This window comes from Monodelphis domestica, chromosome 6, assembly GCF_027887165.1.
Source record: "Monodelphis domestica isolate mMonDom1 chromosome 6, mMonDom1.pri, whole genome shotgun sequence".
Lineage (NCBI taxonomy): Eukaryota > Metazoa > Chordata > Mammalia > Didelphimorphia > Didelphidae > Monodelphis > Monodelphis domestica.
The window spans coordinates 287,567,591-287,585,964 of record NC_077232.1 but is presented as its reverse complement, the minus strand read 5'-3'; the positions used below and the strand labels follow the sequence as shown (position 1 = coordinate 287,585,964).

General features: G+C 37.3%; 1 protein-coding gene across 5 annotated transcripts in view; it reads left to right on the top strand.

Moving 5' to 3' along the window:
- The first annotated feature begins 10,175 nt into the window (after window positions 1–10,175).
- FAM13A (family with sequence similarity 13 member A) overlaps window positions 10,176–18,374 on the top strand; it is a 109,519-nt gene continuing 101,320 nt past the window's right edge. For 3 of the 5 annotated variants that reach the window (XR_008913034.1, XM_056803322.1, XM_007495695.3), the window contains exon 1: window positions 10,287–10,585. Coding sequence is in view for 4 of the 5 variants with exons in the window: in XM_056803322.1 (XP_056659300.1) it covers window positions 10,557–10,585 (29 nt within the window). In the remaining variant the exon portion in view is untranslated. Of the gene's footprint in view, window positions 10,586–18,374 lie in introns of all 5 variants that reach the window. The other 2 variants (XM_007495697.3, XM_007495696.3) reach the window with 2 other exon arrangements.

Genomic DNA, 18,374 nt, shown 5'->3' with positions numbered 1-18,374 from the left:
TATGTATGTATAAAAAGATGTCTTGATTATTTCTCTTTATCAGATTCTTCTCTGGAGATGAATATACGCAAATCATTCTTCAAACAATATTTCTGTTGTTGTATATAATATTCTCTTGGTTCTGCCCATTTCACTCTTTTTAATTTTAATTAGATCTTTCCATGTATTTTAAAAATTAACCTGCTCATCATTTGATTCAGAGCAATAGTATTCTGTCACAATCCCAGGCTACAATTTGTTTAGCCATGCCATCTCTGCAGGCTTTGACACTGTGATCACCCTTTTCTCCTGCCTTATTACCTTTCTTTCTTGATCTCCTGTGCTAGATCTTCATCCAAGACATTCCTACCATCTTTAGGCCCTCTTCTCTTTCTATGTAATTTTGCATGGTTATCCCATCATCTCCCATGGATTTAATTATCAACTGTATGAAAATAATTCTCATATCATCTTCTCTACATCTAACAGCTCCCCTGATATCCAGTCAGCATTGGACATCTTTAACTCAATATATCTAAAACCAGATTTCTGTTACTATCAAGGCCACCATAATACTCTTGGTCTCTGCAGGCTCATAACCTAGGTGTCATCTTCAACTCCTCACTATTTCTCACCCCTCTTCCCTATCCATTCTCTTGCCAAGGTCTTTTGCTTGTATTTCTGAACCATCTCTCATATATGCCCATTTCTTTCCTCTGAACCAACACCATTCACACACAGGTTTTCATCACCTCACAATTGGTATATTGGAATAGTCTACTTGTGGGTCTTCTAAACTGTCTCTCTCTTTCTCTCCATGACAGTCTATCTTCCAGTAAGATATTAGGGTAATCTTCCTAAATCCTAAATCTCATCACACTAAAACCTTACTCAATTAATTCCACCGGCTGCCTGTCATTTAAAGATTAAACCCTCTGGTGTGCAAAGCCCTTCTTAGCCTGCCTCCTTTAATTTTCCAGCCTTCCTATACTTTATGCTTCCCTTCACTCTGACCTATTCTATTTATTGACATTGTCCTCTTTACTATTCTTCAAACTACACACAGAAGACAATGATTTGAATATACCTTCAAGTCAAGCCTTAAAGAAAAATGTAGATTGAACACAAGCCCAACAAGAATTCCTAGAAGAATTAAAGAAAGTTTAAAAAACCCCCATCAAAATTTGATTTAAAAAAATAAACTGAGTGTGTAGAGGAAAATTGGGGCAGAGGTGGAGTGTGGAAATGAGAACTATACAAGAAAATTTTAAAAAGAGAATTCACAAGGGGGAAACTCAGTGACTCACTTGATAGAGAGCCAAGTCTAGAGATGGGAGGTCCTAGGTTCAAATGTGGCCTCAGACATTTCCTAGCAGAGTGACCTGGAGGCAATACATAGTATTGCTTCTAAAATGGGTAAGATATTTTTTAAAAGAGAATTAACAGCTTGTTAAAAGAGAACAAAAAAAATACTGATGAAAATAACTTCTTTAAAAATTGAAATTGGTCAAATGGTAAATAAAGGGAAAAAACCTCACTGCGGAAAACCTCCTTAAAATAAGAATTGGTTTAAGTGGAAATGAATGAATCCATGAGACCCCAAGAAACAATAAAACAGTCAGAAGACAGAAAAAAATATTTTTAATGTGAAAATAAATTTAAAAACAAATTACCAATATTAAAAATGAAAAGGAGGAATTTGCAGTCATTGAAGAGGAAATAAAAACAACTATTAGGTGCCATTTTGCCCAAAATATACCAATAAAATTGATAATCTAATTGATATTATATGAATTGTAATAAAATATAAATTCCCCAGATTAACAGAAAGAATATCTAAGTAACCCTACCTTAGAAAAAAATTGAACAAGTCATCAATGAACTGCCCCCCCCCCAAATTATCAGGGCTAAGTGAATTTACACTCAAATTCAAAAAATTGTCAGGGCTAAGTGAATTTACACTCAAATTCAAACATTTAAAGAGCAATTAATTGTAATACTTCATAAGCTATTTGAAAAAAATAATTTGGAGATGACATCTCATTTTCATCAAATTGGAAAAGTTGACAAAAAGGAAAGATGATGAATTTTGGAGAAAATGACTAAAATAGATACATTAATTCACTATTGGTGCTGCAAGCATTCTGAAAAACAATTTGGAACTATGCTCAAAAAGCTATATATCTGTGTATACCTTTGACCCAACAAGACCTTGACTATGCATATACCCCAAAGAGATTTTTTTTAAAAAAGGAAAGTGACCCATATATACAAAAGATATTTATAGCAACTCTTTTTGTGGTGGCAAAGAATTGGAAACCGAAGGAATGTCCATCAGTTGGGGAATGGCTGAATGAGTCATGGCATATTAATATAATGGGTAGGTTCAGGAAACCTTGGAAAAACTTGCACGAACTGATACAGAATGAAGTAAACTGAACCAGGAGTATAATCTACACAGTAACAGCAATATTATAAGTATTATCAACTGTGAAAGACTTAGTAACGTCTGATCAACACAATATCCCATCACACTTTCAAAAAAACTCATGATGAAAAATACTATCTATCTACTTCTAGTAGAGAATGGATGAATTCAGAGATTAAAGAATTTTTTTTCCTTTTCTTTCTTTTCTCATGTTTTTGAGTCGGGGATTGGGGTTGTGGCTAATGTTGAAATTTGTTTTGCAAGCATGACTTCATATTTTAAATCAATTTTGTATTTCTTGCCTTCTTGATGGAAGAAAGAGGGAGTAGAAAATCTAGAACTGAAAAAAACCTAAAAGAATTAAAAAATAGAAAAAACCTAGTGGAAAACTGGCTTTCAATTATAGTCTTAAACAAAAAACAGACAATAACAAATGGGAAATGCTGGGCTTGGGTTGTTTTTTTGTTTGTTTGTTTGTTTGTTTTTCTGTTGGGTAGCTTCTCCAACATCTACTGAATTCATCTTGGTCCTTCTTCCATAAAGAGGATGCCCTATGCCCAATCGGGAAGGTTGCCAATATCCAAGAATCCCACATTCCATACATGCTGGGTTATTTCCCCAATTTTACTACATTGTGAGTTATTAGGACATCTGCTTCCATTCCAGCCTGTTATAACTATGCCAGATTTTGAAAGTGACTCTCATGTCAGCACAGAGTTCAGATTTGATGTTTGCATAAAATGACATTGTGGCAAATCCTTGAACAGTTACCAAAATGAGGTTTATTTTGCCCTAACCCAGAAAGGATATGCAGCAAGTATCTGGACACAGCCTCCCCTAATTTCCATATGGAAAGGTATCTGGGAATTAGGGCAGGATATGTTGAAGGATGTAATGCTCTTTATTTTTTAAAACCATACCTTCTTCTTAGTATGAATTTTAAGACACAAGAGCAGCGAGGGCTAGACAATGGGGGTTAAGTGGCTTGCCTAGGGTCACACAGCTAGGAAGTGTCAGAGGTCAAATTTGAATCCAGGACCTCCATACTACTGCTCTATCCACTGTGCAACCTCGATGTCCCAGTATAATGCTTTTTTTTTTTTAAAAATTAAATTTAATTAAATTTAATTTTTTTGCAGCAATAGCTTGTCAGTTTGGGGAATATTTATTTATTCATTTTCCATTCCATTTTTTTCTGCTTTTGTTATGGGCTTGTTTGATCCCTAAAATACTTGACTTCCCATGTAAACAATGCCTCTAAAAGTCATTCAAATCTGTTCTTTAAGAGTTACAACTCTGGAACAATATCTATTCTTAAAGACCATAGACTTTAATACACAACAAAAAGATGCAATAAAACATTGTACATGACACAAAACCCAGTATTCAACAGAAGAAAAAAAAAACCTGATTATAAGGAGACAGCTAGATGGCTCAGTGGATTGAGAGCCAGGTCCAGAGACAGGAGGTCCTGGGTTCAAATGTGACCTCAGCTTCCTACCTGTGTGACTCTGGGCAAGTCAGTTAATCCCCGTTGCCTAACCCTTACTGCTCTTCTGGCCTGGAACCAATACACAATGTTGATTCTACGATGGAAGGTGGGGGTTTAAAAAACAAACAATTACAAGGTGGACAAAGCAGCTATTATGACTTCAGGTGGTCAAAGATAGACTTCTGAGTTTACCTAATGTTAGGAGCATTATATATATATAGCTATATATAATTATTGCTATCATAAAATGAAACCACATCAAAATTATTGCTTATTTAAGGAATCTGCATGTCACTCTGAATGTTCCATAGGATCTTATCTGTAAGCCACTTCAGCTTGTTTAATACTTTGTATATGACTTAGGATTGCTGGAGTCCAAAGTATAGGGCACTCCTCTGAGTGCTGGTATTTGTACTAAAGGTAAAATCAGACTAGGCTACGTGAGGCTTTTCTACATCTGTTTCTAATCCTTCTTCCCCCAATCATGTTAACCCTGGGCTTTATGTCTTAATTAACCTTGGAGGTCTGACATAATTTTTACAGTGATGGGACACTCACGCAATGGGATATTACCATTAAAATTGGACCAAATTCTTCCCAATGGTAGTTTTCACGTATTAATTCCATTCATTCAAATTCAATATTTCTTCCATATCAACTGAATTTCATCATTGGTACTTCCCAGTTCACGTACCTTGTATACACAATCACACTGCAGAAACTTAAGTTCTCCAAGTAAAAGTCATGTTCAATCATGCTGATTCATCCTCAAAAGGATAAAATCATCCTCTGGGATCTTGCTGTTGAGGTGATGGTTAGGGTGGGAATTTGGTTTCTCTGCCCCCTCCGCTAGTAAATATAATCAGAAAGCAGAGGCGATGAAGTAATGCAGTAATAGAGCACAGTGCCCTAACTATACTGTCATCCAGCTTATAAGACAGGAAAAAGTTGTCTGAAATGGAAAAGGCTTTGAAATTGTCTGGAAAAAAGATGAACAATGTCCTGGTAGCCCTTAAAAGACAAACCTGGGTGGAAAAAATCAGAAGAGAGAGGATGTCCCTCAACTGGGGAATGGCTGAACAAATTGTGGTACATATTGGGGATGGAATACTATTGTGCTCAAAGGAATAATGATCTGGAGCATTTCTATATGAACTGGGAGGACCTCAATGAACTGATGCAAAGTGAGAGGAGCAGAACCAGGAGAACATTGTACACAGAGATGGATACATTGTGGTACAATCGAATGTAATGAACTTCTCTACTGGCAGCAATGCCATGATCCAGGACAATTCTGAGGGACTTGTGAGAAAGAACACTATCCACATCCAGAGGAAGAACTGTGGAAGCAGAAATGCAGAAAAAAACTTATGACAGATCACTTGTTTATATGGGTATATGATTTGGGGTTTTGGTTTTTAAAAGATTACTCTTTCAAAAATGAACTATACAGAAATAGGTTTTGAATGATAATTTAAAGAAATACATTTGAATGATAATAATATAACCCAGTGGAATTGCTTGTCAGCTCCTAGAGGGAGGGAGGGAGGGGGAGGGAAGAATGGAGGGAGACAACATGAATCATGGAACCATGGAAAAGAAGTTTAAAAATTAAATTAAAAAAATTTTTTTAAGTGATTTGACGTGCAATTGAAATGAATCCCCCAGAAATAAATACACAGTATGCGTGCACAGTCTCAGAAAGGAGAAGCCTTCCAAGTGGAAAGAATGGACTTGAAGAAGCAAGACTTCCTTGTGGATGGGGTGAGAGGAGGAATAGAAGAAAAAGCCAATTATGAATTCCAGAGAGAACTAGCCCTAGGCAGATGACTCAACTGTGTAGAGATGAGCCAGAAAAGGGAGTCAAAGAGAGTGACCTACCTTAAGGAGATATTATTGCCCTCAGGGGGAAGGAGCATAAGGATGCCAGAGGAAGAGAAAAGATATTAGAGGTGTTAAATTCAAATCAGGGGTCATATCTCTATATAAGGAGGATGCCTGCAGGCTGCATAGCAAAAAACCGATGCATTATCTATGTGATAGGGCATTTAATTTCTTTTGTTAGCTATTTCCCAATGCCATTTTAATCTGATTCCTTGGCACTCAGTATGTTTGACACCTCTGCTCTACTCATGTGTCCTTGGCCCCCTGTGTGCCCTTCATGGGTGCCTCCTTATTAGTGTTTACAGCTATTTTTCTCCTGATGGTGTGTACATTTGTGGGAATGTGCCCCAGGTTTATTAGGGGTGGAGGAGGAATGCCATATAGCTACTGTTTTTACTGTGCCATCTTAGGAAATACTTTGGCTTTGAGCTTATGTATACCGCCCATTGGTGGGGCCTTATGAACTACAGTTTTATGAGGATGGATCCATAAAATATGCAATGAATAAGAAAGGGGCAATATTTGAGAGTAGTAGTTCCCAGAGACCCAATTTTTAAACCTACTAGTTAACAGACAATTGGCAAGGTTACACAGACTACGTTAATGCAGGTATACATTTTATATTATCAGAAAAAATCATTATTATTCATAAAATATCAGGTTTTCCATGCTTCCAATTAGCTGCTGAAAGAAAGGATTTATGATTTGACAGCTCACTTTTCAAATCTGTCTTCTGTTTAACAATATGTCACTTAACCTCCATGGACCTCAGTTCCCTGATTTGTAAAGTGAGAGAGTTGAACTGCAAGGCCCCCGAAGCTCTTTAAGCTCTAAGACTATTACTGTATGACTTTAGAAATAATTTTAGAGGAATGGGCTCCCCCCCCAAACTCAGCAGTGTCCTGCTGCAATTGAATGAGGAAGTTAAATCAGGGTGTAACTTTCTGTAGTAACCAAAATGAATACCCATTGAATGGATAAGGACTAAACAGACCTGTGAATATAATGGAATATTACTACAGGATAAGAAATAGTAAATGTGAAGAATTCCATGAAGTATGAGAAGGTTTACATAGACTGATACAAAGTAAAGTAAGCAGAACCCCCCAAAATATATACACAATGACTACAATATAGATGGAAAGAAGAAAAAACCCTAAAACTGAATCCTTTTTTATTATAATTGTTTAATAAATTTGGCAATGGCAAAAAAAAGAGGAGATATACGTACCTCTTCTCTCCCTTCTCTGCAGTATGGAAGGACTACCAGTATACTGTCAAGATTCCATTAATGTGTTGTTTTCTGAAATGCCTTTTATTTTCTTTCTCACTCCTTTTGTTCCATGGTGGGGATTAGTGAAGATGATTTGAAAGTATTTATAATTTTTGATTCATTTAATTTATTTTTTGTTAGTATACAATTAAAAAAGACATCCATAAAAATGCTACAAAATAAAAATTAAAGATATAAAATACATACAAGTATGCATTTAAATGAAATATATAAAATTAATAAATAATAAAAACAAAATCTTTTAAAAGAATTAATCAGGCTGTGATAAAGGTAACCAATCTCCAAAAGCCATGGTTTCATGGCCACAAGGAAGAAATGACTAAGTTACAAATTATTTATTAACAGTTATTGAGTAATTCTTTGGTATATGACACTATATTCCAGGCCACTGGAATTTGAATAACAGATAAGACATTGTCCCTGTTTTCTGTTCACAGTATTTGACAGAGAGGTGAACTAGTTCAAAACTAACACGTGCATATTATTACCACTTAGTCATATTTTATAGATATCAAAGTATCTTGGAGCCAACTCAGGGAGTGTTAAAACAAAAACCTCTCAATAACAAATTTGCACCAAGAACCTTCTTGGACTTGGAATGTTTGAACTGATGTTGAAACTGAAACAAACACAGCTGTATCCTTTTGGAAGAGTTCTCTCTCATGAGGGCAAACATAGTTATTACAAAAGACTTGGAAACTGCTGAAAGAGTTATGTAAGAAAATTGGAAATGTGCAAGCCAGCACTGAGGAAAATTCCTAAATAACCAGTCGAGGAGGATGTAGTAATAGCATACGATGCTATGGTCACGCAATCACAGAATTTCAAAATTGGAAGAGACCTGAGAGCCATCTGAGCCAGGCAGCTCCTTTACCGCTCAGCCTTTGCTAGAATCTCCTCTGATGGAGGGGCAAATCTCTGTAATCTTTTGCTGAGCTAAGTCAGCAGAACTGGAGAAAGTAATTAAACGATGACATTAGAGAGAAAAACAACTTTGAAAGACTTAAGAACTCAGATTAATGCAATCATAAATCACGAGTGCAGAGGACTGAAATTGAATCATGCCATCCATTCATTTCTTGTCAGGGAGGCGAAAGACCTAAAACGTAAAGTGAGACAAACATATTTGGATATGACTAATGTGGGAATTTATTTTGCTGGACTTTGCAGATGTTGAGATGTTTATTTGTTTTTTTGTTCACTTGGAGGGAGGGGAGTGTCCATGGAAAGAGTGGTAATATTCCCTCTCTTATGAGGGGGGGTCTTCTCTTCCTAGGCAGCCCGCCTACTTTTAGCAGGTTTAATTCTTGTACACCCTGGATGAGTGCTGGACCTGCAGTCAGGAAGACCTGAGTTCAAATCTCTCCTTAGACACTAGTTCTATAACCCTGGACAAGTTACTTAACTGTGTCTGCCTCAATTTCTTCAACTGTAGAATAGGGGATGATGAGAACACCAACTTTGTGGCGTGATTGTGAAAATCACATGACAATAGTTGGAAAGCATTTGACGCAGTTCCTGGCACATAGTAGGCATGTAATAAAATGCGTGTTCCCTTTCCTCCATTCTTTTTTAGTTCTTCCTTATAGTATCCCTAAATCTCTCTTTCTTCAACTTCATCCATTCATTCTTAGTTTTGCCTTCTGTGGACAAGTAAATAAGTCTAATTGGAGGAGACCTATTTTTAGACATGGTCAGTGACTTGATTTGTTTTGGGAGAGTACTTTTTTGGTACAAAGGAGAGTTTCTATTGGAAGGGGAGTGAGTGTCTGGGGAACTAAAGGGACATAATGATACAGCATCAATAAAAACTTTAAAACAAAAAAATAGAATTTTAAAAGGAGACACAATTGTACTTTTTTTTACTTTGTTAGATTTACTATATAGTTTTAAAATAAATTTATAGAATAAAAGTGATCAGGGGCAGCTGGGTGGCTCAGTGGGTTGAGAGCCAGGCCTAGAGACACGGGAGGTCCTTGGTTCAAATTTTGCCCCAGACACCTCCCAGCTGTGTGACCCTGGGCAAGTCACTTAACTCTCATTGTAGAGTCCTTGCCACTCTTCTGTATTACTATATTAATTGACACTAAGATGTCAATTATTTATTAAGAGTTCAATTACTTACTGTTATTAAGAGATCAATTATTGATATTAAGGGATCAATTATCACAAATAAAATGAGGGTTTAAAGCATTTATTATTTGTAGTTATGATATATGCTGGGTTTATTACAAATTGCTTTAAAAACTCGCATCATAGGATTTTAATTTTAGGAGTCTTTGGTATAATATTACAGGGAAAACACCGAATGGCCTAGAGGGGTTAAATGTCTTGCCAAAGGCATAGAAGGAGTAAGTGGCAAAGACGTGACTTAAAACCAGGTCACTGGAAAAACTCTAACGTGAATAAATTATTTAAAGTTTGTTGAGGGAGGTGTTTACATTGAATTTGAGGGAGGGGATCAATGCTGTGAAAAGACGTCAGAACAGGGAGCAGCTGGTGGCTCGGTGGATTGAGTCAGGCCCAGAGACTAGAGACCCCCCCCCCCCCCCCCGGGTGACCCTGGTCGAGTCGCATTGCCTAAGCCCTTCCTGCGCTTCTCCAAGACAAAGCCAAGGTGCCATCACAGAAAGTACCCGTAGTTTGCTCCTTCAGCGCCTAGAGTGTCTTGCATTATGAGCTCCCTTAAGGAGCAGCCGGAGTGAAAAGCGCACACCAGATAGACTCTCCCCTATTTGGGGCTTAGTAACTGCCGCGGCATACGTGGGCATCGTCAGGAAATACAAGTCTGGCCATGCAGGCGGGGAAGAGGGCGTCTTCTGGAAGAGTCTGGCGTCTGCGGAGCTTCAAGCCGCATGGGAAACGGAGCAGCCGGCTGCTCCCCGCTTCTGCCGAGCCCAGCCCCCCGGCCCGGGAGCGGCCCCGTCTTCTCCTCGGGGGAGTGGGTTTCCTGGCCGCCAGTGGGTGCGCGGCTGGGTGGCTCAGCGCGAAGCTGCTCCCAGGCGGCTATTGGTCGCCCTCCCCAGGCTGACAGCGTGGGCTGCGTGCGGGACTCCCTTCGAGAAAGTTTCCAGTTACCAGGATGGCAGAGCCCTGGCTACGGAGGAGAAGGCGGGGGGGGGGGGGGGGGGGGGGGGGGAGGTAAGTCTGCCGAACGGCAGCGTCTGCTTCTTCCCATTGGCCAGAGCGCGAGGCTGCTTCCTCAGAACAAAAGGTCAAAGAGGACTGCGGGGTGATCCCAGAGAGCAGTAGCTATGCCGGGAGAACCGCGCGCACCGCGACCAGTCGTGGGCTCGGTTTTCCAGGAGCTCGCGCCTTCCCCTGACTACGCGTGTGCAGCCCGCGGCCTCCAGGGGCCAGTCCCAGCGCGGCGCTTGGGGTCCAGAGCGATTTTAGAAGAAATTGCCTGAATCCGGAGACTCGCAGATCTGCTGCAGAAGAGGCATCAGCAGCGTCCCCTTGTCAACTTTGGGGCTACGATGGCTTGGGAAATCATGCCTCTGCACAGGTAGTCATTTTTGTCTCGTTTCGTTTGGTCTCGACCGACCGCCGTGCAAGCCACAGAACTTGACCACTTATGTAGCCGCGACTTAAGTCTTGTATTGAGTGTGGGGCAGCACGCATGGAGAGTCACTTGGTAGCGGTGTGACCCTGGGCACGTCACTTAACCCTCATCGCCTAGCCCTTACCGCTCTTCTGTCATGGAACCAATACACTGTATTGATTCCAAGATGGAAGGTGAGGGTTTTGAAAAAAAAACAATAAAAAGAGTGTGATGGGGTCAGCGAAACCTCTCAGTGGATGGAGAGCCAGGTAGAGAGAAGAGAGGTCCTGGGTTCAAATTTCGCTGCAGACACTTTTTAACTTTTTTCCTGTTTCTGGGAAACTCTTTTAACCCCCATTGCCTAGCCCTTATCACTCTTTTTCCTGGGAACCAATACATAGAAATGAGTCTAAGACTGAAGATAAAGGTTAAAAAAACAAAACACAAAAATAGCGTGTGCATGCTTAACAGAGTTGTCTTTCTCTCCAGTGACGTTTTCTATCTCTTATTTGATTACTGGGTAAAAGAATTACCCAATTGCCCTCTTTATTGGATCCAAATGAATGGGGGGGGGGTGTGGAAGGGCAATAAGTAAACTGCCTAAGTATGGGAGGAAAAGAAAACCACACAGGTTTTCAGGAAGCCTTTGAGTTATTCATTTACAAGACTGAAATAGTAAAAGATGGATATTTACTGTAAGTGATGCTGAAGAGCTCAAGACTGCCTCTTTGAGAGGTTCTGGGTTCAAATTTAGCCTCAGATACTTTCTAGCTTGTTGACCCATTGCCTACCCCTTTCCACCCTTTTCCCTTAGAACCCATATATGATATTGATTCTAAGATGAAAGGGAAGGGTTTCAAAATAAAAGACAGTCAATTTATACTCCTAAGGACCCTTCCTCTCTAGATTAAAAATGTGACCAGAGCAATATTTATCTTGTAGTAAATAAGAAATGTAGAAGGTCATCAATATTATCTTCTTTTCTATAATTCCAACTTTGTTGACACAAAGAGTCTCATCTTCCCCTCAAAAAACTCAACCAAACTTGCATGTAGAAATGAAATTATCTCATTTATTTACTACATATTTTGTGCCCATTTATATGTGCACTTGTTGTCTTTCTCAGATATAACATAAGTTCCTTAAGATCAGAGACTATCTCATTTGTCTGGGTGTCCCTGAGGTACAAGAGTCCACCTCAGGATTTGACCCTGGAAACCACTGGATTATACTGCATAAAGGGGTTGACATATTCAGATCTGTGCTTTAGTGGTAGCCGAGTGGAAGATGGACCAAGATGGGGAGAAATGAGGCAGTCCAGCCAGACTCCTGTACCAAGATGGCGGCAGTGTCAGAGGACAGAAGAGGCACATATAAGGGATATATTGGGAAGGTAGAACCAACAGAATTTGACAACAGATTGGATGTGGAGATAAGAGTGAAAGTTGAGGATGACACAGGCTATCTGAGGAAGGCTAGTGGTACCCACCATTAACATTAAAGACTTGAGGGGAAGCAATGTTGAGTGTATAATGATAGCAGGATATTTAGTTTGAGATGTCCAAAAGGCCATTGGAGATGTGAGTCTGGAGGTAAGGAGAAAAGTAAACACCAGATTAGTAGATATGTATCCATGAGAGCTGACAGTATTAAAGAAGAAAAAAGGGCCCAGAATGGAAATTGGTGTGTGGCAATGCCTGGCCAAAGATCTAGCAAGGGAGATTGAGGAGAAGTCAGAAAAAGTAGGAGGAAAAGTAGAATCAAACAGTATCAAGATCAAAAAGTGTCAAGATGGGGGGGAGGGAGAGGGGAAGGAATAAATATTGTCAGAGATTATAAAGGCTATAAAAAACAACAACAATTAAGAAAAGACCATTAGATTTGACAGTTAGGACACATGATCCAGACATTTCTTGAAATTCTCCACAAGAGGAATTTGTGAGCAGGAGATAAAGCAATTCCAGCTTTCTCTATGATCTTGGTCCTGAGTGCATCCCAGACCGGATTAAGTTGTAATTGGCAAATTAAGTAAATGAAAATATAACAAAATATGTTTTATTAATATTAATTAATGGATTAAAATTAATTACATTTATATTAATATCATTTTATATTATATATTACACTTAATAATATATTATAATATAATAGTAACAATATTATTATAAGATACTGTGTGGCCTGCAAGGATTCTTATGTATGGTTATGTGGCCTTCTGTCCCCAGTTCTGTTTGAATTTGACACCATCAGTCTTGGATATTAAAGGCTTTAACAAAATAACTAACAGTAAACTAACATCGGCTGCACAAGACAGTCCACCAGCTTGCAACAAAAATCAATTGTGCCACTTCATCCTGCCTGCCTCCCTTCATCATGTGCTACAAAAAGCTAAAAAGTAGGAGCTTGCTCAAGCTGGTACAGTCTCCTGGCAGTGTTCTGTGCTGGAACAGAACCCAGCCAGAGAACTGAGGAGCCACATGGGTTGCACTCTACTAAGCCTGAAAAAAAAAGAGCTCATTTTCTAATTTTGTCCCCCAGAAGTCACTTAGTACAAATACTGAAGCCAATGAAATGTGAATTGCCCAACATAGGAAGAAGCTGAGATAGCAGCTTCTGGGTGGGAGAATTCATCCAGTGGAAAGGAATCAACAGGAGAAAATATAGAAAATAAAAGACTGAAATACCAAAGACCTCAGTAGGTAAAAACTTAAAGACAGAGAGTATAATAATAACATAAAGCAATACGGTCTCCAAATAAACTAAAAGAATATAGATCTATGGATAAATTTTGTAACACAAAGGACAATTAATCAACATTTAGTGAAGCAGAGTATCATGGGGATTCCCAAGAGATTATGGAATCATAGTAGGATGTTCCTGAATAGTTTAAAAGAAATAAAATTTCTGAAAGCCTAACTTGTGGCTTGCACAGCAGAAATAATGGATAGAATAGATACTGTTCAACCTGTGATAACATCTCATTAAAGAAACAAAAAAGAAGAAGAAAAGAGGATAACTGATTGGGAATGCAAAAACAAAGACAAAGATAATTTTGAAGGAAAAAAAACAGTAGCACTGAAAGAAAACATGATCTCCATCCAAGCAATATGTCATTCCCAAAGACAGGATATATAAAGAAACAACTTCAGGATGATAGGTCTCCCAAACGTGAAAAGTAAAAGAAAAAAGTCTTGAATGAAACAAAAAAAAAAGATATCTAAAAACTATCTAGAACTTCTGAACAGAGAAAATAAAGTGCTAATCTAAAGAATCCTATTATGTCCTCCAGAAAAACAAAACAATAAAAAGTAGGGCAATCCCCCCCCCAAAAGCTATGCTTTAGAAACCAAGCTATACATAATGGTTCAATTTAATCAGCCAATGACAAATTAGAAATTCTGCAAGCAAACAAAAGAAAAATATTTAGAAATAAAGGAAAACAAAATTCAAATAACATGACTCTTCTGAATTTACCAGAACACAAAGGACCAGAACAGTAAAGGAGCTCAAAATATAACTAAAGGTGATGTTTCCCTCAAACTTCATAATTGTTCTTTTAAAAAAAGAAGCATTTCAAGCATTCTCAGAAAGAAAAGCAGAAATAAATAAATTATTTACTTTTCAAAAAGCCCAGATTATAGATGTATAAGAAAAGTAAAAGAATACAGCAACCAAGAAGAGAAGAAAAATAATGGAGAAACCATTAAAAAATTTCTTTCTAAAAGTATACAGAAGAGACAGCTAGGTGGCTCAATGGATTGAGAGCCAGGCCTAGAGATTGGATTCAAATTCTTGGATTCAAATCTGGACTCAGACATTTTCTAGCTGTGTGACCTTGGGCAAGTCACTTTGCCCAGTTCTTATTGCTCTTCTGCCTTGGAACCAATACACAGTACTGATTCTAAGACAGAAGATAAAGGTTTAAAAAAATCAAATCAAATCAAAGGGCACAGGGACAAAGGCAAATGCAAAAACAGAAATAAAATAGAAATTATGATGGAGAAATAGACCCAAAATACCTTGGATTAAATCTCTATCTATTGGGAAATCAATTTTTTTTTTATGAACAGTATTACAAAATAGAATGGCAAATAAAAAAGGGATAGGAGAGAATGAAAAAGAGGAGATGTGATGTACCCTAATCATGTCAAAGGCTAACAATGAAGGAAAAATAATTCCCATAGATTCTCAGGGAAGATAAATAATGAAGAGAATGAGAGAGAAATTCTTTTAGAAAAAGGTACAGAAAACAAAAACAAAAAAACAACCCTAGCAAATGAAACAAGTTTAAGGGGAAGGTGGTTTCATTTGACTGCTTAACTAAAAGAAAAATAAAGAGGAAGAAGTACTAAACTACTAGATAAAAGGAAGAAGGAAAAAAAGGAACTAAATTAAGCAAAACTCCAAAACTAGAGCAAAGAGTTACAAACAGGAGGGATAGGCTTGGGCTTGAGGGGAAGAGGTTCCATAAGGTTGCCATAAAGCAGATTAAGCTAAAATAACTTAGAGAAAAATTACATTTTTTAAAGAGGAAGAGGGGGAAATTTATTATTTGAACAAAAAAAAATAAACAGAGGAAGGCATAAACCTAGCTCTCACAATATTAAATGTGAATGAATGAAGCAATTCAATAAAGAAATGTCAGACGGATAGGAAAACAAAACTTAACATCTCTCTTCCTTACACATACACACGTTTAAAAAGAAAGCTGTATACAGAATAAAGATGAGGGTTCTGGGAAAAAAAATTAAGCAAACAGGTAATTCCAAAAAAAGCAAGAGTAATAATCATGCTATCAGACAAAGCAAAAACAAATATTCACAACATAAAAAAGGATAAATAAGGAAAATCTGACAAACCAACATAAAGATTCAACTTTTATGCTTATGTTGAAATATCTGAATTCATAAGGGAAAAGTGAACTCTTTTAAAAAAAAATTTATTTTTTAGGCAATTTAGAACATTATTCCTTGTTTACAAGAGTCACATTATTTCCCTCCCTCCCCTCTCCCCACCGTTCCTGTAGACTACGTGCAATTTCATTGGGTATTACATGTGTCCTTGATCAGAACCCATTTCCATGTTTGTTGGTGTTTGCATTAGGATGTTCATTTAGGGTCTATAATTCCCAATCATATCTCCCTCGACCCATGTATTCAAGGAGTTGTTTTTCTTCTGTGTTTCTATTCCCACAGTTTTTCCTCTGAATGTGGATAGTGTTTTTTCTCCTAGATTCCTCCAACTTGTTCAGAATCACTGCATTACCACTAATGGAGAAGTCCATTACATTTGATTGTACCATAGTGTATCAGTCTCTGTGTACAATGTTCTCCTGGTTCTGCTCCTTTCACTCTGCACCAATTCCTGGAGGTCATTCCAGTTCCCATGGAATTCCTCCAGTTCATTATTCCTTTGAGCACAATAGTATTCTATCACCAACATATACCACAATTTGTCCAGCCATTCCCCAATTGAAGGGCATCCCCTCATTTTCCAATTTTTTGCCACCACAAAAATTTCTTTAACTGAAAATTGCCTATTCAGGTCCCTTGCCCATTTATCAATTGGAAAATGGCTTGATTTTTTGTACAATTGGTTTAGTTCTTTATTAATTTGAGTAATTAGACCTTTGACAGAGGTTTTGGTGATGAAGATTGTTTCCCAATTTGTTGCTTCCCTTTTAATTTTGGATGCATTAGTTTTGTTTGTACAAAAACTTTTTAATTTGATCTAATCAAAATTATTGATTTTACATTTTGTGATTTTTTTCTAGCTCTTGCTTGGTTTTAAAGTCTTTCCTTTCCCAAAGATCTGACATGTATACTCGACTGTGTTCACCTAATTTGCTTATCGTTTCCTTCTTTATATTCAATTCATTCACCCATTCTGAGTTTATCTTGGTGTAGGGTGTGAGATGTTGATCCAAACCTAATCTCTCCCATACTGTCTTCCAATTTTCCTAGCAGTTTTTATCAAATAGTGGGTTTTGGTCACAATAGCTTGGTTCTTTGGGCTTATCATATACTGTCTTGCTGAGGTCATTTGCCCCAAGTCTATTCCACTGATCCTCCTTTCTGTCTCTTAGCCAGTAACAAATTGTTTTGATGACCACAGCTTTATAGTATATTTTGAGATCTGGGACTGCAAGGCCTCCTTCCTTTGCATTTTTTTTTTCATGATTTCCCTCAATATCCTTGATTTTTTGTTCTTCCAAATGAACTTTGTTATAGTTTTTTTACTAATTCAGGAAAAAAGTTTCTTGGTAGTTTAATGGATATGACACTAAATAAGTAAATTAATTTGGGTAGGATTGTCATTTTTATTATAATAGCTCATCCTACTCATGAGCAATTAATGTTTTCCCAATTATTTGGATTTAGTTTTAATTGTGTGGATAGTGTTTTGCAGTTGTGTTCAACTAGTTCCTGTGTTTGTGTTGGCAGACAGATTCCTAAGTATTTTATATTGTCTAGGGTGATTTTAAATTGAATTTTTCTTTCTAATTCTTGCTGCTGAGATATGTTGGAGATATATAGAAATGCTGATGACTTCTGTGGGTTTAATTTTGTGTCCTGCAACTTTGCTAAAGTTGTTGATTACTTTGACGAGCTTTTTGTTTGATTCTCAGGGGTTCTTTAAGTAGACCATCATATCATCTGCAAAGAGTGATAGTTTGGTCTCCTCATAGCCTATTTTAATACCTTCAATTTCTTGTTCTTCTCTAATTGCTACAGCTAGTGTTTCTAGTACAATGTTAAATAATAGTGGCGATAATGGACATCCTTGTTTCACTCCTGATCTTATTGGGAATGCATCTAGTTTGTCTCTATTGCAGATGATGTTTGCTGATGGTTTTAGGTATATACTGTTTATTATTTTTGGGAAAGGCCCTTCTATTCCTACACTTTCTAGTGTTTTCAATAGGAATGAGTGTTGTATTTTGTCAAAGGCTTTTTCTGCATCTATTGAGATAATCATGTGATTTTTGTCGGTTTTCTTGTTAATATGGTCAATTATGTGGATGGTTTTCCTAATATTGAGCCATGCTTGCATTCCTAGTATGAATCCTACCTGGTCATAGTGAATAACCCTTGAGTTCATTTGCTGGAGTCTTTTTTCTAGAATCCTATTGAGTATTTTTGCATCGATATTCATTAAGGATATTGGTCTATAGTTTTCTTTCTCTGTTTTTGACCTGCCTGGCTTTGGAATTAGTATCATATTTCTATCATAAAAGGAATTTGGTTTTTTGCTTATTCTGTCAAATAGTTTGTATAATATTGGGATTAGTTGTTCTTTGAATGTTTGATAGAATTCATTTGTGAATCCATTTGGACCTGGGGATTTTTTCTTAGGGAGTTCTTTGATGTCTTGTTCAATTTATTTTTCTGATATGGGGTTGCTTAGTTAGTCTATTTCTTTCTCTGTTAGTCTAGACAATTTATAATTTTGTAAATATTCATCCATATCACCTAGATTGCCATATTTATTGCCATATAATTGGGCATAATAACTTTTAATGATTGCCTTATTTTCCTCTTCATTAAAGGTGAGGTCTCCCTTTTCATCTTCGATACTATCAATTTTGTTTTCTTCTTTCCTTTTTTAAATTAGATTGACCAGTACCTTGTCTATTTTATTTGTTTTTTCAAAGTACCAGCTTCTAGTTTTATTTATTAAATCAATAGTTCTTTGACTTTCAATTTTATTAATTTCTCCTTTGATTTTTAGGATCTCTAATTTAGTCTTCATC